General features: G+C 42.2%; 1 protein-coding gene across 7 annotated transcripts in view; it reads right to left on the reverse strand.

Moving 5' to 3' along the window:
* UNC13D (unc-13 homolog D) overlaps positions 1–23,909 on the reverse strand; it is a 58,180-nt gene extending 34,271 nt beyond the window's left edge. For 2 of the 7 annotated variants that reach the window (XR_014165303.1, XM_081899570.1), the window contains exons 1-2: positions 4,015–4,219; positions 374–406 (exon numbers count right to left, since the gene is read on the reverse strand). Coding sequence is in view for 6 of the 7 variants with exons in the window: in XM_081899570.1 (XP_081755696.1) it covers positions 374–406; positions 4,015–4,071 (90 nt within the window). In the remaining variant the exon portion in view is untranslated. Of the gene's footprint in view, positions 1–373; positions 407–4,014; positions 4,220–10,065; positions 10,125–11,293; positions 11,396–13,392; positions 13,450–17,466; positions 17,655–19,158; positions 19,267–23,813 lie in introns of those variants that run through there. The other 5 variants (XM_081899572.1, XM_081899574.1, XM_081899575.1 and 2 more) reach the window with 5 other exon arrangements.
* Positions 23,910–24,354: the final 445 nt, after the last annotated feature.

The raw sequence follows: 24,354 nt of genomic DNA on the forward strand, positions 1-24,354 counted from the left end.
TGGCTAAATGAAGCTTCTAGGTTCAGAGCACAGGCATATAATACGGTCTCTGAATAGCAGGTGTCAGGACACCTACAAACCCTTCTTTGTATGTTTTCCAGAGGCATCTACATATGGACCATACTTTTAAAGCACATTCCTCTGGCCAAAGAATCTTAGAAACTAGATTCCACTTCATAGATTCCAAGCAACTTAAACAAACTACAGTTGCCAGGATTCTTTGGGGGAAGTAATGCACTTTAAACGCATGGTGTGTGCGCAGCCTCCTGGGTGGCCATTGTTGGAAATAAAGCTGCTGAACTAGTAGTCCTTTGGCATGATCCACCAGGGCTCTTTGATTGTATACTATTAGGAATGAATGTTAGATTCTTACCTCTCTCTTAGAGAATTTATGAGACAGGTCCATCTGCGGGGAAAAAAACAAAAATACTTTCATTGACAATCTGTAGTCAGTGGTGCTGTCAAAGTAAGACTTTGAGGCAGGAATGTAGGGTCTTACTCAGCAGAATGGATCAGGAGGGGTCCCAAAATGGGGCAAATGCATTACCACAAATGCTTACCACATTGTAACTTTAAAACTAACACAGAAACATCATTAAAATCAGAAATATATACATAACCAAAAGCAAGTTTTTTTAAAAAAAATCATTATGCCATATTTAAAAGTCGTCTACCTTCCCAAATAAATCTTATTTTCAATAAAGACAGAGGGGGAAGAAAAGCAGAAGGCAATTACTCTCCTTTTTAACACTCAAACAATGCTAAATAATTACAAAACATACTATAGAGATGTGGGTGCCTTAAAGTACAAGTGGAGATCCTTTCCCCAACACCAAGTACACAGAGCATTTCCCAAAATCTGGAGCAAGCTGGCAGGGCATCTAGGTTCTCAGGTAGACATACATCTCAGGAACTTTTAGAATATAACAAAAGCCAGTAAAAATTTCGCTATTTGTCTCGTGAATTAAGGGCAGCATGCAATAAAGTCGAACAAAGACTTTATTGCATGCACAATGGGATTTTCCTTCCCTCTCCTTATGCACCCCTTTTTAAGCTGTTCTGGGGTTTCCCCCAACCCTCTGGAGCAGCTATGGGGAGGATCCAGGGGCTACACAGGGAGAAGTCTTTGCACGCATGGAACGACTTGTTTACATTTTCTTACAAAAAAACAGCTCTACTCCTCTGTAATATTCACATGATTTCACAGTATATTGTAAACAACAACCCTTTCTTTATTGAACACAATGGGTTATGGGCATTCACGTTTATTGCAAGCAATCTTACAGGGATTGGGCACAACAGAAGGAAACCTGGAGCAACCTTACTACTGACACATTACCATGGTAAAAAGATTGGGAACAGTAGCTTGAAAATGAAATGATTTCCTTTTATAGGTCCCCTGTGTACTTTACACAAGAGACAGAAAACTGAAGACGAGGCTTTTCTGACTGTCTGCCCAGCAAATGTACTGCACAAGAAAACTGCTGGGAGGTTGTCCTCAGCCAGAGGAATCACCAGCTGGAGAAAGTGAGCAATAAATGCTGGCATTATATATGTGAATTCTAAAGAGCCCAGACAAGTTAATGAGGAGTATTAAAAAGATGCACTAGTAAGTCTGTGAACCTGGTTTGAAAAGCAAGAGTACGCAATGCTCCCAAAGTGTATTCCAGGAAGAAAATGATTTGGCTGCCTTGACAATTCATCATTATTAACTACAGCTAACAGCTATCCACCCTCCCAATTTGCAGATAACACTGCAAGTGCTGTATGTATAGAATAATGGTCCTGCGCAAGGAAAGTGGAAGGAAACCAATTCCACACGCACCCATTGCTCCCACAATACAGTGGTACCTCTGGTTACGAACTTAAATCATTCTGGAGGTCTGTTCTTAACTTGAAACCATTTTTAACCTGAGGTACCACTTTAGCTAATGGGGCCTCCCGCTGCCACCAGCGCGCAATTTCTGTTCTCATCCTGAGGTAAAGTTCTTAACCCAAGGTACTACTTCGGAGTTAGCGGAGTCTGTAACCCGAAGTGTTTGTAACCCGAGGCATCACTGTAGTCTGTAGCTAACATAAGCATGCTAGCTTCACTAGAGTTGTCCTGGTAGTCAGGAGAAAAATGCTTCAGAGGGAAGGGTGAAGATCAGGTAAAACTGTGGGTAGGGGCCAATGTGGTGCATACCCATCCACCCCCCATTTGCAGCTTGTGGTTGCTTGCAATCAATACCCCGTCAACACAAAATCAGGCCATCATGAGCACTGCCCTGGAAGGCAACAAGGACATGTGCCAATGTTTCTTCCTAATTCTGTCCTGTATGTTCTACCCACCATGAGTGATCATGACCTTCCATTTGTTTTTTTAGAAATTTATTACAACTTTAAACCTAACACAGCACACACACACAAAATCATTATCAAAGTCAGCAACATATACATAAGCAAAACCAAGAATTTTTTTCTTAAAATATATATATATCATTCTGCTTTATTAGGAAGATCTAATACCTTTCCTAATTAATCTTTTTTTCAATAATGCCAAAGAAGAAGAAAAGAGAGTCAACAGCAATGGCTTTCAAACAATGCTACATATTACGAAACATTCTAGAGCAGGAGTCAGCAAACTTTTTCAGCAGGGGGCCGGTCCATTGTCCCTCAGACCTTGTGGTGGGCCGGAATATATTTTGGGGATAAAAAATGAACAAATTCCTATGCCCCACAGATAACCTAGAGATGCATCTTTAATAAAAGCACACATTCTACTCAAGTAAAAACATGCTGATTTCCAGACCGTCCACAGGCCGGATTTAGAAGGCGATTGGGCCGGATCTGGCCCCGGGCCTTAGTTTGCCTACCCAAGTTCTAGAGATGTTGATGCCTTGACTTCCACTTCTGGTCTTAGAGGCAGAGAGGTATGTGTGTTATTTTTAGCAGCTTTGCTGTGTGCTTTCTACATTTTCCAGGTTTGAGTGCTCATTTGGTTTTTTAAAATATGGATTTAGTTTTTTTAAGATCCCCATCAGACATTTTCCACATTGTAAAAACAAACACCACTATAAAAAGGGTTGTGAGTTGCTGCTTGCTGACTCGCAAGTTGTGCTTTCTTTCTTTTGGAAATAAGAGAACCACACCAGGCCATAACCACAGCCGTAACTGGTTAGTGCAGGGGGGTGAGGAAGTGGAAAGGAGTTTTACGGCACAGCAAGAACAAGACTTGCTCCAATGAGTCTTTGTTTTCTGATTAGGAATTTAAAAGGCAGGTTTGCATCAATAGTATTCTCCTCCCAATTCCTAACTTGCAAGGCATTAGAAATGACCACAGGAGGGAAAGGATACTGGATCAGATCAACAAGTTATAAATTGCTTGATGAACAGAGACTAGCTACTTGTTAAGCCCTAGGTAGCTACTGCAAGAAAACGTGGCATGATTGTCTATGGACAGTGGAGATATTATTTGTCAGGGCCATTCCTTCATCAACTAACCTACTCGGAGGAACTCCACCACCAGGAAGTATTTAATGCTAGCTGATTTTGCACATGCAAAATTAACAAGTTACACCAAATGTTATGCAAGGACTTGACAAATATCAGGAAGCAAAAAGCCCTTAGATGTTCCTTCACGATCTGGCTCATGTGGTCTGCACACTATTCTTCTCCAAGGCTGCAACTGCCAGGGCATCTCATCCCCTGCCCTGCAAAAGGTAGGTCAAAGCTAGACCTCAAGGTAAGAACCAGTAGCTTAGAGTACTGGGCTTGATGTAACAAATCCAGGTCCAAAATACTCATTAAGTAGCTCATGGCCTCTCAGCCTAACCTACCCTGACGGGTGGTTGTGAATCTAAAAAGCTCTTTAGAAGAAATATATTAAGAAATTTAAGAATGGGATCTAAAGCACCCCCAGTGGTTTCAGTATCTCAGCAGGTTGAAGCAGAACATGAAAGGGAGGAGATTGAAAAGCAAGAGCTGTAACTAGCCGCTAAAGAACATTCTAAAGTGAAAGAAAAGACTACATACTTTTTTGTTGTCTTTCCCAGGGGTTTCCCCCACCGGGGTCTCTCTGTCAGCCTCCATGCTTGGCTGGTCTAGGGAAGGCCTGAGCAATAGGGAAAGCCTGAGCAAGTGGAGGAAGATGCCAGAGTGTATATACTCTTCAGAGGCTGAACCCTGAACTCAGAAGTCTGTCCCTGCCAGCACAGTGTTCCCATCAGCTCTCACATGCTTAAGAGGAAACCACACTCTTTTATCACACTCTGACCATTGTGACAGCAAACGGAAATGTACCCGGCCCTCTTTCACAGTTACTGAGTTGTCATTTCTCAGTCTAGAGCATGTGGAGACCTCTGTCACACTGGTGGCTGGTTCAAAACAAATTTATCGCCCTCTCTTTGATTATGCATTCAGCTGCCTTGAGAGTTACACCAATAAGGGTGCAACATAAATCCTCTGCACAAATAAAAGAAATTCATATTCATGTTGGAAATTAGTGCTGCATATCCCCATGTGCTAAGGACAGGCCTAGACCTCTGAGGAAGCACTCTCAGATCCCAAACAGAGCACATATCCTTTAGTCCTCCTCAGTGGCGTAGCGTGGGTTGTGAGCACCCAGGGCAAGGCAAGTAATTTGCGCCCCCTAACCCGTGGATTTGCGCCCTCTAACCCGTGGATTTGCGCCCCCTAACCCTAACCCCCAGATGTTGCGCCCAGTGCGGTCGGGCCCCCTGCACCCCACACGCTACGCACTGGTCCTCCTGGCAAGGACAGGCTGAACCATTCATCAGCAGCTTTCTCCCTTCCTTTCACCTGCCTCAGTGCTATGAGAAGCTGCCTTCCCCTCTTTATTTTACCCCCACACCTGTGATGTATGCAAAGGTCCTGCACTCCTACAAGGCTAAGAAAACTCCCTAGGTAAGCAAGCTTAGTAAATAGTGCTTGCTATCATGTTCAGGTTTAACTGCAAAGCATTTCCCTTCACCAGTTCACCATGTGGCTCCCACACCTTCACCATGTGGGTCACAGATATCTGTCTCTTTTGTGCTTTTGCACACATTTCATTGCATCCCTATGATTCCCATTCACGCAAGTGAGTGGTACCTGATAGGATGTATTTGCACTGTGTCTTGTGCACACGTCCAGGTTTTCTGAGATACAAGTTTCCTATATACCAGACTTGCAGAAAACAGTGGGTCAAAAATACCACACAAAAGAAATCTGTGTGTCATGTGGGCCCCACCAGCAGCCCATAGAGGAGCACCTGACTAGCAGAAGCAGGATGTGTCATGATAGATGGCACCCAGCAAAACATCACCACACATGTTAAAAAAACGTCCACACAATGTGCTCCAGTATGTCCACAGTTGGCTAACTTGCAATTTTAGGTTGGATGCATCCCCCACTGCACTGCCCATTCCCTCACCATCCATGCATCTGGAAAATCCAAACTGAACAGGGGTGGGAAGGGCAGGCTGTCATTTGTATTAGGACAACACTGTGTAGATGATGTGAGGAACTTATATATATATAAGATGCCTCGATTCCACTACCAACTGCCTTCTGTACACAGCCACAGTACGTGCTTTCTGATGAGTAACCTTTCGGTCTCTGCCTCCATTTCCTCCCACGCCACAGTAGGAAGCGTAGAAAGACATACACTCAGTTTCATTCTGTGTGAAGAATCTAATGTATGAAGTTTCTTCCCCACACATCCACCAATAAGAACTGTGTCTGCTGTTGTTACTTAAGAACAGACACAGCTCTTACGATCTAAGAAAGTACGTGGTTTCAAAGCCAACGTTGCCTCACTGAAACAGGCAGGAAGATATGCATTATCTGCATCAAACAAACAGAAACTTCCACTTTACTCTTTTTAAGCACTGAAGCTCAGCTGTACAGTACATCAAGAACTAAAATCGGACCTCATAGTTGTTTCAGTTTTCTAAAAAGGATAAAGGAGAATATATCTGGAACTCTACTTGACAAAGAGCAGCAGTCTTTTCTCTGGTTTATGACTGAGACACCCTGAGGGTTAGAGACAACGTCTTTCTTTTCTCTGATGGGAAACAGGAAGATATATTATTCACATAAATGGCACTTTGATCAGATTGCAGTCCATCATATAACTGCATGTTATTATCACTTGCCAGCATCAACTGCCATCCTAAAAGCTCGCTATCAAGACTGGAGACCTCACTTCCTCTTTCTTTGAAGTATCATAGAGAGGAGAGAAAGGAAGATTAAATGACTTGGCATATAGCAGTGATACTTCCACTGAATTCAGTGTCTTATTTAGACTTAGCATGTTTCTAGTCCCCATCAACACCCAATTTTATTTTTTTAGCTTATTGTAAAAAATATTTATGAACCACACTTTTAGGCAAAAATGGGCCCCCAAGGCAACAATTAATTAATTAAACAATATAATTTATATACCGCTCTATGCACAAGGCACAGGTTGGTTTACAATGAGCAAATGTATATTTTATAAATCCATAAAACAACACAATAACAAATCATTAAAACAGTTACTAATAGCAGCAACAGCAAACAGGTCTGTCCTTCTCCAAATACCTGCCTAAAAAGCTTTGTCTTCAATAACCACCTAAAACTATAAAGAAATGGGGCCAGACATACCACAGTAGGGAGGGAGTTCCATATATGAGGAGTCACCACTGAAAAGGCCCTTTTCGGGGGGGCACATCATGTACCTCATCCTGAGGAGGAACCATCAGGAGGGCCTCATCTACTGATTTTAAAGCAGGAGCGGTTTAATATGGAAGATGGTGACTTGGATTTATAAACTTTTACCTCAAAACTTTAAAGCCGTATTATAACAAACATTTAAAAAACAACAGAAAAGTTGATTATATTTATAATAATCTGAAAGCCATGTGGTACAAATAAGTTTTAATGGCTTTCTGAAAATTAAATGAAGATGAAGCTAGTCTTGTCTCACCTTCCGAGTGAGGGAATTCCATAATGGGATGCTGCCCAAAGGACCTGTCCAATTGTCCCATAAACCTAGCTTCTCTTAAAGATAGGACATACAACAGGGCCGATGAATCTGATCTTACATTACAGGCAGGTTCATAAGGAGGAGGCAGTCTTTCAGATACCCTGGCCACAAAAAACGAAGGGATTTTGCGGTAACAAACAGCACCTTGCATTGTACCTAGAAACAAACTGAAAGCCAGTGCTGTTGTTGCAAGACCCGATACATTTTGAAATCCAGCCTGGCAATTCCTCATATTTAATTAAATGCAAAATTAGTCTGCACCGTTTAAAATATGGCTTCAAATAATTTGTTTTTCCAATAGCTTCTATTTTCCATCTATTTGCTTTGGCAGCTCTGGCTATAAATGCCAGTGTGTTTTCCACTGCAGTTGCTGAGGTTACTTGCTGTCAACCAACCACAAATCCCATAGAGAAAATTAGTCATTCACATAGCCTGACATGCCACCTTCATGTGTTTCTGCTAGTGCAGTACTAGCAAATTTTAAAAGAGACCTTTATTGTTAAAATTTCAGAAGTAACGTTCCAGGGCAATAACTTACATCACTCAAGTTGATGCAACCTTCCTCTCTTCCCCTGCAGCCCATGTGTCCCCCATTTTGTTCCAGAGGGTCCCCCAACACCAATGTGGATAAATTCAGGAGGGAGAAGCACCATTTGTGTGAATGGACATCTGCTACATAAACGGGATATAGGGACGCAAGTGGCGCTGTGGTCTAAACCACTGAGTCTCTTGGGCTTGCCGATCGGAAGGTCGGCAGTTCGAATCCCCACAACAGAGTGAGCTCCCGTTGCTCTGTCCTAGCTCCTGCCAACCTAGCAGTTCGAAAGCACACCTATGCAAGTAGATGAATAGGTACTGCTGCGCCAGGAAGATAAACAGCGTTTCCATGCACTCTGGGTTTCCATCATGTTGTTCCGTGTGCCAGTAGCAGTATAGTCATGTTGACCACATGACCTGGAAAGTTGTCTGCGGAGAAACGCCAGTTCCATCGGCCTGAAAGTGAGATGAGCGCCACAACCCCACAGTCACCTTTGACTGCACTTAACTGTCCAGGGGTCCTTTACCTTTTTTTTTTTTTTACCTTAACACAAACGGGATGTCAGACACCCTAATTTTAGCTATTACTTCCAAAAACAAAAAAAGGTAGAAGAGGAACCTTGTCTAGGCAATATGCAACAGCCAGAATAAAGCTAGGTCACTGAAATTCATAGTATTGTGTAGTAAGCTGTCTTTGTCCTAGCATCTCTGTCCTGCTGGCCCTACCATTAGACAGAGTGGGGCAGCTTTGGAGGATGCTGCCTAATTGCCCAAATAGAAGTAAGATTGAACCATCACTCTGGCTGTCTTTGGTACATGGAATGGAGAGGCACCATTTGGTCCTTTGCTTAAGGCAAAATATCTTGAGCAGGCCTTGTGTAGAAGCCTCCAGAAATCCTCTCACAGCTATGCAGTCATTATATGCTGAGGGTTCACAAAGCCCTACTCTACTGGGTTCTTTTACTTCCTCATCGCTCATGTCTTATGTTTTGCTTACCCAAATTATTCCCCTCTAGCAGTAGCTTGTTTAAATTGGGAGTTCCTTCAAACTATAAGTAGCAATGTTGGAGGAACTGCATTAGGAAACACTGATGTTGAAAGAAGTTTCATTTCTTCTTTTGTCTCACAAGGAAAAAGGCTAGTCACTGAATACATGTATTAGGACAGTTTCCTCTCACACTAGCTGAGCTGCCAATCTATTTGCTCTTCCACATCCAGCCGCAAACAACCACCTCTGGCACACATTTCATAAATAGAATTGCAGAGACCACTGCACATGCTAATTCTACCAATCAGAAAATCTTAATATAGCTGAAAGAAAGAAACAAAAATCAATCCTAAAGGTCTTAAATTAGATTGTCACATTTTTTTCCAGGCAAAGTTCCTGCACTTAATCACTTTTTGACAGACATTTAGGGTTATATCCAATGAAGCCATTCCATTAGTGCAAGGACTTCCACTTGTGCAATGGAACCTCCTCTCGCTCTCCCCACCCCCATGCCCTCAAATCTATTTCTGTTGGTTCCTCAAACTCTCTGGAGCAAATAGGGGACAAGAAGGGTGGCAGTGACTTGCCCAGGGACACCCAGGGAATTTTAATGGATGAGAGGGGATTTGAACCCTGGTCTGCCTATCCTAGTCTTATACTCTAACCTGGGGATGTTGCTAGGTGACAGCTCCCCTTGGCTTTTGGCCATCCTGGCTATGCCTGATGGGAAATGGGAAACAACACTTGGAGGGCCTCGGGTTCCCCATCCCTGTTCTAACCACCACACCACACTGGTTCTCAATGGGGGAAACTTTTAATTTAGTAGGAAACGTACTTTCTGCCATGGTATTACAGTTAAGAGAAAAGTTGTGCCATTCAACAGTTGAGTAACAGGCAGTGATTCAAGACACTGAAGACCTGATAAGAAAACAAAAAATGTCTATATCCCTTACACACACACACACACACACACACACACACAGTCACCCAGGTGTTAAATTCCACAGCAGCAGCAACCTTCTCTCTGGAAAACCACATTTGCTTGTTTGTGCTAAGAGCCACAGTCTTGTGTGAAATGGGGCAATACTGTAAGTTACTGCTCTCTCAAATAACAACCACAGCCTGTAAATATTTTACTATGACAAAAAAACTCAAGTTCAACCAATTTTGGGGTCCCAAAGCTGCTTCCGCAGTAACATTCATCCTAAATGTTGTAAATGAAGTAACAGAGAAAGCAAACTCTGCTTAAAACAGGGCTAAAAGTTGGATCCTATGCAACTCAGAAACAAGTCCCACTGAGTTCAACAGGGCTTATTCCCAGATAAGTGTGAAGGACTGCAGCTGCGCAGCACAATCTTATATACATCTACTCATGAGCAGATCCCAAGATTTTGTCCCTGGTGTCTCAGGGTTCAGCAGGAAAAGATGCCTATCTAAAACCCTGGGGAGCCACTGCCCATCAGTGTAGATCATACTGAAAGGAATTGAGCAATGGTCTGACTTAGTATAAGGCAGCTTAATATGTGCTTACCTCTTGTGTCGGTTGTCTTGTAGTTCAGTCCTTCCTTTGATTTTATTGTGAATTGCAACCTAGAAAATAAACGAGCAGAATTTTACACACAAAGACAAAAAGAGGTTTCAATGTGGTTCCCTCCTTCTTTTAAGCCTAAAGTGAAGTAGCTTGGTCTGGGGAAAGTTTGGTCAATTGATTATTGTGCAAAACTATGGTATTTCAGTGACACTGAGCTGGGAAAAGCCAAATTTGCATCATGATGAAACTGAAAACTGTAATCAGTCAGTTTCATAAACTTGACAATAACAGCACATGTGTACTTGAAGCTGCAAAAAATTGTTTGTATCTTTCTTCTTTCTTTGGCGTTCACTCGTAGCCGAGCAAGATTGTCTTCCATAAACACAGTTTTAACAATGAGTCCGTAAGTGACTGTGGAGGCCAATTCTGGATCCACATGAGAGACCACACATCTATATAGCACTATACTCCGTCCTCACTGGCAGCGGCCTCCAACTTAATGAAAACTACATTCATCATCATCATCAATTACCACATTTATATCCCACTTTTCCTATAAGGAGCTCAAGGTGGCATGCATTTGAACAAATAAGACTTGCAAGTGTCTAACTTTGGCTGGATCATGTCCATATAGCACACTGAGAGTAAGAGCAAAATAATGACAAGTAGATATCCACAACTTGGGTGATATTAATATTGGCTGAACTGTGCCTGTATATACATTGTTTTCTTTGCAAAGAAACAGAGCTATGTTGCATCTGCATGTAACTGCATGCTGAAATTAAGGCAAGTTAGAAGCTGCTAACTATTTGGCAATTCCACAAGCGAGGACTACATATTTCAATAACCTAGTAGTTACTCCTATGCCGAAACAACTCAATGTAACACTGAAATGAATATGTGCACTCACAGTGATGTTTATAAAGAGCTGAGAGGATGGTGACCAAGGTCTTTACTTACGTCAATCACCTACAAATCATCCTAGACCTATGAGCTTTTCCACTGGGTAGTTTTTGAGTTAATGTAACTGGAATTACTGCTCCCAATAAAGAACAGTTTGACCTAGACACTTGTCCTTCTGAAGTTCTCAGAAATCAAGAAGTTTCCCAATGACAATGAACACATTTCTTTCTTGAGAACACTGTGTGCAGAGTCTTTTTTGTGTATGCACCTAGAAAACGCTGGAGACGTCATTTCTATGCTGTTTTCAGCTGGAATTAAATAGTACCTTATTCTTACTGCGCACTTGAATGCAATGAGCACACAGGAAAGAGTGGGCACCAACCATCCACTTCATCTAGTAGAGAGAGACATGGTGAGCTTCTTCCTTTGTTGGCCCCCTTGTCAACAAGAAGATAGGAAAGGAGAATCTCTTGACTGCCCCTGTGTTCATTTACAAAGAAAACAGAGCTGACAAAGAATCAGCAATTGAAGTGGGTGCACTGTCATGGACAAAGTGAAGCAAGTTTGTAGCTGCGTTGGCTTGTATGACAGGAGTGTGGGATGACTTTAGGGTCTATTGGTGTGTTTATAATTCATGGCACAAGAGAGCTGACTCATGGTCTGTTAATATATAAAGTATAATTAAATCATAAAGTAATCCTAAGTATGCACCCATGTTCTTGCATAAGAAGTGCTTTATTGAATCAGAATGATGGTCTTTCTAGTCCTGCATTCTTTGCAAGAATCTCACCAGGCACCATAATCCACCTTCTGCTTACCACTGTTTATTTTATTTTTAATCTTTAGCAATTGCAGCCCATGGACCCTGCAAGTGTGGAGGAGAGGAAAGGAGTCCCACTCTCCCACAAGGTGATCAGGCTAAACAAAAAATAAAATAAAACACCTTACTGTTGTAATCATGGCCAATTGGTGTTCTATAATTTTTTACTTTGCTCTGTTACTAGTTCTTAGATGCTTTTTTTTATTCAAGATGCGGAATTGCACCTGAAAAGCAGGCATCATTCATCACAACCTGACCCCTTTAAGCCCATTCCTCACACTTCCAGGACCTCTATATACCCCAGACAACATGGCCCTTCTCTGATGTAGCTGTTGTCAATGCTGAGGTAGGAAGTCTGCCAACAGAAATGCAGAGCAGAATGCTAAAAGTGTGACTGATAGACACATATCTGAAGAAAAGAGTATGTTCCACTATGGTATCTGAGAACTGTATTTGCTGTGTGGCTTGGATTTAAATCTGAAAGGGCTTAAGTACATGTTTTTTAAAAATATTTAGGTGAAGGGGAGAAAAGAGGCCATGGTGACATGAAGAACTGAGAGACGGTGAAGAAATTTAAATCCAACACAACCCCAGTATCTCCATTCTATCCCACTATACAAACATACATCATTTTATTTGTATGCCACCTTTGCATGCTCAAGGCGGCTTACAACATGGGGGGAAATCACATAATTACAAATATAACAAAAGTAGCCATAAACAATAACTAAAACATCAAAAAGTACACAACCCAATTGAACAATTTCAACATAAATCAAAAGGAGATCTAAAATTAAGATCAGGCCAGGAGGGAAAAGGCCTGTAAGGCAGGCAAAAGATCTTCCAGGACTCACAACCGAGATGGTCTATGCACTGTCATTCTTTCCCCTCCTGTCACCAGAAGCAAGAGTGACACCTGAAGCTTCCTATAACATACTCCAGTCCTGATATTCCTTTGAGATGGGAAAATTGCTACTGACGGTAGACACATCCCCTCTCCACATATCCTAGAATAGAACCAGGCAGAGGGCCTTCATGGTAGTGGTGCCCGCCCTGTGGAATGCCCTCTCATCAGATGTCAAGGAAATAAACAACTATCTGACTTTTAGAAGAGACTTGAAGGCAGCCCTGTTTAGGGAAGTTTTTAATGTTTGATGTTTTATCATGTTTTTAATATTCTGTTGGGAGCCGCCCAGAGTAGCTGGGGAAACCCAGCCAGATGGGCGGGGTATAAATTACTACTACTACTACTATTACAATAGTCTGAGTCCTCTCCTACCAGCCCCGTAACATACTAAAACGCCAAGTGATTTCCTTGTACAAAGACTAACTAACCTTATAACTAGCAATTAATATAACAAAGCAATTATTATTTAATATTTCTTTTATCCTTTTGGCACAGTTCCCACCAACTGTCACTACTCTGTTCATAGATCAATATTTACTCCGAATGACCATGCCTGGAGAACAACTGGTGGGGTTTCAAACCTTGCAATAATGATGATGGTGATGATAATTCCAGCACAAAATAGTCATTTCACCTATTCTTTACTGGTTCAACTTCAAAACAACCCTTTCCAACATAAATAGAATCGAATACTTACCCCCACCCATAACTGGTTCTCGCACACAGTCTTGAATGAACCAGAGGTACAAAAGTCCTGAAAAGCAGTCAATGAAACAGGGATGAGGTGGGAAAATACAATGTTCAAAGCTGAGACTGCTGCCACCCAAGGAGTACTCTTCTTACAGTCAGTTACCAAGGGGCCACATTGCCAAGAATATTAGTCAAGGCCCAGGCCAGACAAACTGTACAGAAGTACAGCAGACCAGCCACCAAATCTTTACAATGCAAGGGCACACAAGAAAGTGAGCATTCAACCTTTCCCCTGCTCAGTTTCTCCTCAGAAACTGCTTCTTTCTGGATTTTTTCTTCCAGTGGGGCTCCAAGACCAGAAGTGAGGATTCAACCTTTCCCCTGCTCAGTTTCTCCTCAGAAACTACTTCTTTCTGGGTTTTTTCTTCCAGTGGGGCTCCAAGACCAGAAGCCTCAAATACACAAGCTGAAGGGTTTTTTTTTAGGAATGTAAGATTTCCCAGACTAGACAAGTCAACTGGTTTAACTTGTTTTGTCTGACCAGCAACACTTTCTTCAATTGCAGCTACAATGCTGGACAGGTTGCTGTTTGTCCATGATGATCAATTGCTAGGGCAAAGAATGCCTGCCTTGTCCTCCTTCCCTGGAAGCTATCGGTATAAATCCCAGCAGCATTCACAGGGAGGATGTTGAGTCTTAGGTCCCATCTGCACATCAACACATTTAAAGCAGTATCATACCACTTTAAACAGACATGGCTTCCCTCAAAGAATCTTGGCAGCTGCGGTTTCTGAGGCCCCAGTTCCCCTCACAGAGTTACAATCTCCAGAATTCCTTGGGACTGATTGTTCAGCCACTCTGAGAATTGTAGCTCCATGAGGGGAATAGGGGTCTCCTCACAACTTTCTGCACCCTTAACAAACTACAGCTCCCGGGATCCTTTGAGGGGAACCATGACTGTTTAAAGTGGCCCGATACAGTTTAAAATGTATAATGCAGAGGTGTCCCTTAAATCAGATTTTGCACTGAAAGGCAAATATAAAATCGACATTCCCTGGACTGTACAATTTGAAAACGACTCGCGTTTTCTATTCCACACAATCCCCACATGTACACAACTCAGCATCTGAAGCTGACTACACCACTCAGAGAGGAAAACACCTTCTCCTCACACTGGGTCTGTGCCTTTAACAGCCACAGGGCCAGCAAAGTCCACAGCTGTAGCTTATCCATGATTGCATCAATATAATTCCTGCCTTAAAAAGCTGCTTGATCATATATATGTGCCTAAGTTCATTGAAATCAATGTACTAACTTTTCACATAAGATTCCAAATTGGCAGAGCTAGTTAGGTGAACCCCGCCCAATGAACCTAAGTTAGGCATGTCCATTAACTTCAGTAGATCTAGTCTGAGTAGCAGTAGCATTAAATACCACCCATTATGCCTGGGTATCAGTACTGGTGACTGATTCTGCATATCAGCTGCTATGTTTTAAATAGTTTTTTTAAAAAAAATTAATTGATTTTGTTTTTGTTTTATTATTTTTGTTAACCACTCTAAGGGGTCCCCCCCCCAGTCAAGCCATGTATAATTTTTATGAAATAAACAAAATATGACATGGGGTAGACCAAAGCTCATTCTGGGGTTCAGGAACATAGAATCCTTATCTTTTAAACTTTTCTGACTTGAGTTGTGTTGGGCAGGTTCATGCAAGGAAGGAATGAGGAACCAACTTCAGCGCCGTGTTGCCTTCTAGCTGTTCAGAGTATTATTTCAAAGGGTCAAGGCGGGAAAGGAAGAGGCAGCTTCAAATAGGGAAGTTGACTTTGCTTCGCAGCCCAACAAGGAAGGCGGAACATTTTTTTGCCTCAGTTAAAACAGAGTATGCAGGAAATTGAGCTCCCATTCCAAATTCCAGATCAAGTATCCGAGAGCAGAGGGAGTGTCTTTATGGCCAACAGAAAATAGCAATCACTGTCCGACCATTATTGCTGCAGAGCTAGGTCAGCAGCTCTAACAGAAAGCTGCAAAGTTCCTGTGCCTGTTCTCTCATTGCATCATAACAACCTTGCCTTTTGTTTCAACAAGCATGTCATTCTCATCAAGGATGCAGAACATAACTTGAAAGCTGAAGATTCAGAATGAAAGCAAAAGAGATCTGGATGAACTTTCGGTCCTCAACACACTCATTCTAACCCTATCACCGTGTGTCTCATGTTCCATCTCTCTCTTTCACTTTTACTTCCTCATTCCCTTAAACACACAGACACACAAGATATTCCAGGGAACTAACAAAATAACGTAACCAACAAATGGGGTAATTTTATATTATCGCTATTCCATATAGTTCAGTCAAGCTGCACAATTTTAAGGGGTATAGACAAGTCGTTTTAAAGGGTAACGGAAGGTGCTTCAGCACATTCCCTCCACCTTGCAAGCACGTGACTTGAAATGCAGCAAGTCTTTTCATGCATTTGTTACCACACTTAGGGTGGATCTAGACACAGAGGAATGCTATAAATAAGTCAGAAATTAGATCAGGCATAGGCAAACTCAGCCCTCCAGATGTTTTGGGACAACAACTCCCATAGTTAGCTAATAGGACCAGTGGTCAGGGATGATGGGAGTTGTAGTTCCAAAACATTTGGAGGGCTGAGTTTGCCTATGCCGGAATTAGATTGTTACAGCAAAAGAAAAAAAAACCTCTATAGAAAATTGTGTTTTAAAACTTCCTGCTCTCTGGCGCCATCTAGTGTTGCATGTTTAGAAAATACAAATCGCTGTTTCTTTACTAGCATAGCTGAGTCTCTAGAATGCCTGTCTTCACCCTCAGGTATTTTGATTGTCGAATATCATGGTGAGTCATAAAATAAATAAATGAAGCCAAGATATTGCATGAGAATTAAATTATGAAATTTTGTTTGTATACAAATATTATTATTAAGATCACAGGGCGGTTTTCAATATAAAAACACAAAAATACATCTCATAACAACAAACAAAAACAATAACCCCACAGTTTAAAAGGACAAAGGCCTGAGATAATATACAGTATAGATTAAGGCTACAATCCCATGCATACTTAACCTGGAAGGAAGCTCCACTGAACACACTGAGACTTAACTCTTAACAAACATGCATTGGATTGTCCTGTTAGTATTCACTTAATTCTGATTTGCTATGCAGAACATCCTGCCTCAAAAGCGTTAGTGTCTATAGTTTTAACAGTGTTTTCCTTAAGGCAAGCAAAAGCATGTTATAAACATACATAAGTGTAGTTACTGATAAACTGGAGAGATGTATGCTGTATCAGGAATACATTTTTCATGAGCACCTCTTCCCCCACCTCCAATCATCTATATATCCTGTGTTCAGAGGCCTCAAGCTATACCTCCAGTGGTATTTGGACGGAGGTTTATCCATTGAGTTAAAAGTAGCCAGATCAATATTCTAAAACACTGGAAGACATACCACAGGGGTGCATGAAAAAGGGCTGTTCCACAATATTCTATGGAGCTGTAGCAGCATCCCATAATTTATTTCAAGGGGACATGGCACATCTGCAAATTCTAACTCAGCTCTACACAAACAGCACATGATGATCACTGAATGAATAATTATCTCTTTTACACCTCTGGACCATTGGACTTCACTCCTAAGTACACTTACTAGGGAATAAACCTCATCCACAGAGAGACTTGCTTTCAAGTAAACGCGCATAGGGTCACTATCTAAGCCACACACCCACATTCATCATAACCAAAATGATTAACAGTGGTAAAAGATGGGTGTGTGGGAAGGGGTCCCTCTGAAAGCATTTTCATGATAAAATCACTAGAATTCTTTAACAGTGACACAAGGTGCACATAGTAGTCAAGTTCAGATTAGCTGATGCATTTCATGAGTGTGTGGTCTTATCTGTGTGGCACAGAAATGGCTCTATTATCACAAACAATGCAAGACAAAGTCTCTTTCAATATTGAAATCCTCAGAAACTTCCAACCTACTATAAGACGTTCTAAGATGCACCCACAAAAGCAGCTTCTCCCATCAGACATATATTTAACATCAACGCTTACCTAGTCTGTTTTCATTTTTGCTCTTTACACAGCAGTGCTCCACCCGGCTACTGCCTGTCTGATATGCCAAGCTGAACTTTGCCGCCAGCTATTCTATTCCTTGAAGGATTCTGTTCCCTCAATAGTAGCAGCACCCTGCAGATCATACAATCCCATTCCGCCTCAGGGCGGAAACGTAAATCAGTTTCTTATTGCATTATCCATTGATTATAGTCTAGCAGACAGTAACCCCGTCATTGTTGACAGGAAGTATGCACTTAGGACCTTTAACAACAGGCAGCTGGTAAGGCCAGAGTAAGGTCTTGCTCTGGTCTAATTGGCTGCACTGGCCCCAAAAAATGAATTAATACAAATCGCTCTATTTGTTTTTGGTCTTCCATGGAGTCCTAATAAGCAGAAAAAAGCCTGTGCTGTGAACTCAGAGTGACTGTTGTTCAAACCATTCGGGTCTGGCTTGCTTCCGGCATATATTCAATCTCTTTGGGGGAGACAGAGAATTTTGCAAGTCACCCTTCCAAGTTAAAAGCAAGACCCCGTGAAAGGAGAAACCTTTGGCTGCAGCCTCATGATCTAAACCAAGCAGGTGCTTGTTTACTTAGCACCAAGAATATACAGGAGTGGTCCTTGATTTCACTGTGTGAATACCCTTTAGTTTTTTACACACAGAGAGAGGAACATACTTATTTCCCATCAGGTGGCTCGTTTGTACTGAAGTCACATCAGGTCTGTGTTCTGCTTCTGAAAGATGATGCCTCTTCTTGTGGAGTACAGAAAGTGATAGCATGAACTGCCAACAAAGAAAACTGTGTTCTACCTGGTAAATAATATCGGAGTCTGAATAGCAAGTAAAACCCAGATTGTTTCTGGGCATTGTAGTTTGTTATGGGTTGCTGGGAACTGTAACTGTGAAAGGTAAATCACAGTGCCCAGGATTACCGTATTTACCCAAATCTAATGCTCACCCTTTTTGCCCAAATTACATTGCGAAAATTAAAGTGTGCATTACATTTGATGGCACATTTATATTCGCCAGCAAATACTTTTTTTGTTGTTTCAAGGTTCTGAACACTGAGGTGTGCATTAGGTTCAATGGTGCATAAGACTCGAGTAAATACTGTATTTCAGGCATGTCCAACAGGTAGATCGTGATATACCGGTACATTACTGGACCTCTGTGGTAGATCACTGGTAGATCATTGGTTCCCCCCAAAGAAGCTGAATAACTGTGGCTCCCCTTAAAAAAGCTCACCATTTTACCTCCTCCCTGAAAAAACTCAACAACTTTGACCTGAACCCCACAAAAGGGGGTAGATCACTGCCAGTTTTTAACTCTGTGAGTAGATCACAGTCTCTTGGGAGTTGGCCACCCCTGCTGTATTTGAAGGAAACAATGATCTCCTGGTTGACGCGGATGCCATTGAATGTGCATGCATACTCCGTGCACTTCCCTCTCTCCCACGCCCCCCAGGGCACTGGCAACCCATGCTACGTCACTGTTTGCATGTACAATCTTGGGCATCTCCAGTTAAAAATGATCTGGTAACTGGTGATAGGAAGGACTCTCATTTTCAAAACCATGCAGAGCTACTGCCTGTCACAAGTAGAGTAACTAATAATGAGCTAGATGGATAAACAGCTTGATCTTTAGACATTTAACACAGATGATAACGTTCCTCACATGAAAAGCCTCACCTGCTGATTTCTGCACATCTAGTGTATATTGGCACAAGAGCAGATCAGGCGAAGAACATAAGAAAAGCCTGCTGGATCAGGCTGGCATCCTGTTCTCAAGTGGCCACTCAAATACCTGCTGGAAACCCGCAACCAGAACCAGAGCACATGACCACTCTCCCCACCTGCAGTTTCCAGCAACAGGTACTCAGAAGTATTACTGTCACTGACCATGAAGATAGAGAATAGTCATAATGCCTAGTAGCTTTATCCCCCAGGAATTTGTCAAATCCTCTTTTAAAGTCATTCAAGTAATGGTAGCCATCAATGCTTCCTGTGGAGCAGCCTTTATCAACCTGTGGGTCCCCAGATGTTGTTGAACTACAACTCCCATCACCCCTAGCTAGCAAGGCCAGAGCTCAGGGATGATGGGAGTTGTAGTCCAACAACATCTGGGGGCCCACAAGTTGAGAACCACTATGCACAGGCTAGTTTTCTGGACAACTGGCAAACATATATGAGGGCTGTGGTTTTTATTCATGATTTGAAGAGCTGATAATGTGACCTTTAGACTACTTCTCAAAGAGCAGCCTGACACAAACATTTTCAAAAAGGTTTCTTTGTCTTTGCGGCTAACTGACAGAAAAGTATTTGAGAGTTTCATTTCTACCTGGAAGGAAGCTGTTAGAGGCACACAGCCTCTGTCAGGAAATATAAAGATGACAACTGTAATGACAGTGGCCCTTGGGTATAACCCGGTTTTGTAGAAAAACACTAGCTTCCCAAGAAGAAATGTCATATTGAAGAGGGGGGAAAATACAGTCTGTAAATACATGGTCTCTGTGTGTAACAATCAGACATTCCTAACTCAACACTTCAAAATGAAGAATCAATAGTCATACCAGAAATTGAACTATTTACTAGGCCATGTCTAACAAATAGTAGCATAGAGAAGGCTGGTTTGTACAAAAGTGGGTGTATTATATCTTTTCAAGGTTTGGACTGGTGAAATCCACTAGAAATATCATTTAGTTGAGCAAATAATCGTACTCAGGGTATTCCATAACCACCAACTCCACCTAAAATTAAAACAGAATCATTGAATTGTAGAGTTGGAAGATACCCCCAAGGGTCATCTAGTCCAACTCCCTGCAATGCAGGAATCTCGACTAAAGCACCAATGCAGAGGGCAAGCCAACCTCTGCTTAGAAACCTTCAAGGAACAAGAATCCACCACCTCCCAAGGGTTCAACTGTTGAACAGCTCTTATTGTCAGAAAGGTCTTCCATGATGTTTAGTTGGAATCTCCTTTCTTGTAACTTGAATGAATTGGTTTAGGATAGGTCCTACCCTCCAGAGCAGAAAAAAACAAACCTGTTCCATCTTCCATGTGACAGCCCTTGAGATATCTGAAGATGGCTATCATATCAGTCTCCTCTTTTCCAGGCTAAACGTACTCAACTCCCTCAACCATAAGGCTTAATATTCAGACCCTTTAACATCACGGTCACCCTCCTCTGCAACTTTGGGCCGGGTGCCTGGGACAAAGATTTGACCAGTAAGAACTCAGTAACAGTCCGTTAAGGTACTCATGCGCAAAACAAATTCTGTAATGAGCCTGTTTTGCAGCATTCTAGCCTGAATTGCGCAGCTAATTTTTGTCGACCAGATCTCTATAAAATGGCATCTTCTTGAAAGCTAAATTGCTAGCAAAATAAGATAGCAAATAGCAAAACTTGGAGTTTCATGAAAGGCCGGTAGGCTGTAATTAAATTATCATAACATTATTAGTAAAATGGGAGGAGGGCACCATCCAGATTTTTCTCCCTCGGGCAGTTATTTGGGGTGCCATCGCTAGTGAAACTCTTACAGCACTATCTGAAACACAACCCTCAAGCCGAAACTTGCCCCACCCTGCTGTGCCTTGAATTCTTTCTTGCAAGTAGCATTTCCCCCCCCGTAACATCTCTCAGACTTATCAACGCATTCCTTTTTGGGGAGAGAGCTTACCGGCAAATGCTAAACCAGATAAAGACCAGGTGGGTGGGCTTGCAACAGTGCTACGGGGAGGCCATAACTCACCTCGGTCAACACACAGATTCTTCTGCCAGGTGTGCCTTTGCTTCTCATGCAGGAAACTGCTTTAACAGCTGACGTGCTGGACTGACTCACTGCATTGTAAACCCATGGGCAAGACAGCACTGGGCAAGAACGCAGGCAGCACTACAGCGCTGATAAATCCCCTGAGGTTGTTGATGGAGTGGACACAGCAACATGCAGCAGCAGCTGGCACCCACTAGACCAGGTGGGGCTGCTAGGAGGTCATTGGGGGGGCGTGGCCAGTGAGTGGTCACAGGTGTGTGTGACCAAGTTGTTCTGGTTTTCCCCCATCCTCTTCCGTTGCAAAGCTACTGTGGATGCTTATGAATTGCAATTATACAAACAGCACCTAACCAAACTGAAAAGTGTATTACTTTGGTTCTGAAGAGTTCCCTGCTGTCACAATTTTGAGTGTGCGTTCATGCCAACGAAGCTGTATACACTGGTACCTCGGGTTGCAGACGCTTCAGGTTACAGACTCCACTAACCCAGAGATAGTACCTCAGGTTAAGAACTTTGCTTCAGGATGAGAACAGAAATTGCGTGGAGGCAGCGGGAGACCCCCATTAGCTTAAGTGGTACCTCAGGTTAAGAACAGTTTCAGGTTAGGAATGGACCTCCAGAACAAATTACGTTCTTAACCCGAGGTATCACTGTATTAATCAGGAGTAAACCCCACTGAATTCCATAGGGATTGCTCCCTGATAAGTAGGAACAGGATTGCAGCCTGAATTGGTTAGCCTTAAAGGTGCCACACAGGACTGTAAACAAAGAACCCCATAATTTTTCTCTGACCTATGAGAAACCATTATTCCCCTGCCATGGCTGTAGCCAGGATTTATGTTGGGGATGGGCAGGAATTTTGTTGGGGGTGGCAGAATTGAGCTACCTGTGATGCAATTGGTCAGTTAATTATTTTTATTTTTTTACTTGATGGGGGGTAGCTACCCCCCTGCACACACACACCCCGGCTATGCCTATATCCCCTGCTTATCTACTTATGTATCTTTTTTCCAGAATGTGGAATAAGGTGGAGGGAATTTAAGAGGATTAGGACCTGGCAGAGCAAGGTTAAAATTGACCATGAAACTCAGTGTGTGACCTTGGCCCAGTTGCTGTCTCTCACAGGGTTGCGGTAAGGATAACATGGGGAAAGAGTAGACCCATGAATGTTACCTTCAACCTCTTGGAGGAAAGGTGGAATGGATTTAAATGTAATACTGATAAACGAAAATAAACGTCTCCCTCTAGTTTGTTTTGAAATGGTGGAGAGGGGGCTAGTTTGGAAACACAGAATCATAGAATTTTAGGGTTTGAAGGGACCCAAGGTTCATCTAGTCCAACCCCCTGCAATGCAGGAATCTCAGCTAGAGCATCCATGACAGGTGGCCATCCAACCTCTGCTTAAAAACCTCCAAGGAAGTAGATTCTACCACAGACTTATGTGAGTCTGTTCCACTGTTGAACAGCTCTTAGTATAAAAGGGGGAAAAGAATGCGGGACACACATTAAGGATATTCAGGCCTACAAACACTGGACTTTACATGTAAATCTGTGGCAAGTCCAGTGTGTGGCTGTCTGCTAAGACAAGCTAGTCTCTGTGGGGTGTATGGGCAGGACGCAACTGATAATTCTGTACTACATAAAGATGCTGCACACAGAGTTCTCATCTGAACTATCCTCTGCACTGCCATACTTTTCTGAATTGCATTTTAAGTTTGCCAGTTTCAGCAGAAACAACAAAAACAGTACTAGCCCCTTAAAGACTAACAAATTCATTATGGCATAAGCTATTGGAGGCTAAAACCCCCTTTGTCGTATGCATCATTCTCGGTAATCTCTGAAATCTTATAGAATAATATTTACTAGTCCCTGAAGTGCTTCTTGACTATTGTTTCATTTCATGGCTGGTTGGCTAGCCTATTAAATGAAAGAATACAAGATTAATGTTCTCAGCACCACACAATAAGCCAGTGACAGAAAGGAGGATTTTTATGTTAAGTCTCCACATCCTCTGGTGCACTTATTTTTAAAGGTATGAAAATAGGGAGGCTTTTGCCAATTGACTTTACTGAGAAGGAAAATGTGCAGGCAATATTCTACCCAATCAGGGTGTGATGCAGACTAAGGGCTTTGACTACCAACTCCTCCTAATAAACCTTAGCACAGGATATAGAATTAGGCCTAAAGGATATAAGCCTCAAAATAAATAGTGTGAGCATGCACAGAGTGCACCTGCCTCACCACTACAGAACTTCTGTCTGTATTTAATAAGGCGATTCCACAAGCAACCTTTATATATGTAATATATTGCATAATTGCCACAGTAGAATTTCCTGCTGAATATCCCTATCTAGTCCAGCACCCTGTTCTCACAGAAGACCACCACACAGCCTGTTTGAATGCAAAACTCTATACTTCTCTCAAATCTAGCGACACACCCAGAAACCCTATTGTCCCAACAACACGCAGTGTTGAAGGTTGCAACACACATAGAAACCACCCACCATTTCTCATCCCATTCACATAAATGAATGCTATTTATTTGAGAATGGATATTAATGAAATATACTTACACACACTGTTCAGCTTAACAATTATTCTTCATTTAAAAAGCTGCTCAAGCTAGCAAGCATACCCTTCTGGTGAACTACGAAGAAATTGCTTTGCTTTCTTTCAAGAAAACAGCTCTGAGCATGCTCAGACTGCTCTTCAAGGCAGCCCTAAGAGGTCAATACTGTTATGAATGCTGGTTAAGCTGCATAACAGATGGAGTGGAAGGCTTCATTTGAGGCCTGCCTCAAAAGGCTGTCTGATCACTTGTAGAGTTTTCCTGCTTAGATACATGGGAAGGCCTTCTTTGCTACAGCTGGGTTTTGGGATTAGGCTAGAGTGCTGCACAGAGCTGACTGACAGAAATGTTTGCAGAACTTATGTGAGAAGTAAAAAGTGTATGTAGACAGGAAATTGTGGCTTTCAGATTTTGCAGGGCTTTTTAATTGCTTGGCATTCTCCTGGGAGGGTTATGCCTTAGTGAACCAGCCTCCACTGGCAACATGTGCATGGTGTGTGTGTAAATAACAGTTCCAGAATTGTGCAAATTATCAAATTTGATAA

This window comes from Podarcis melisellensis (genome assembly GCF_964234715.1).
Source record: "Podarcis melisellensis genome assembly, chromosome: 2".
NCBI lineage: Eukaryota > Metazoa > Chordata > Lepidosauria > Squamata > Lacertidae > Podarcis > Podarcis melisellensis.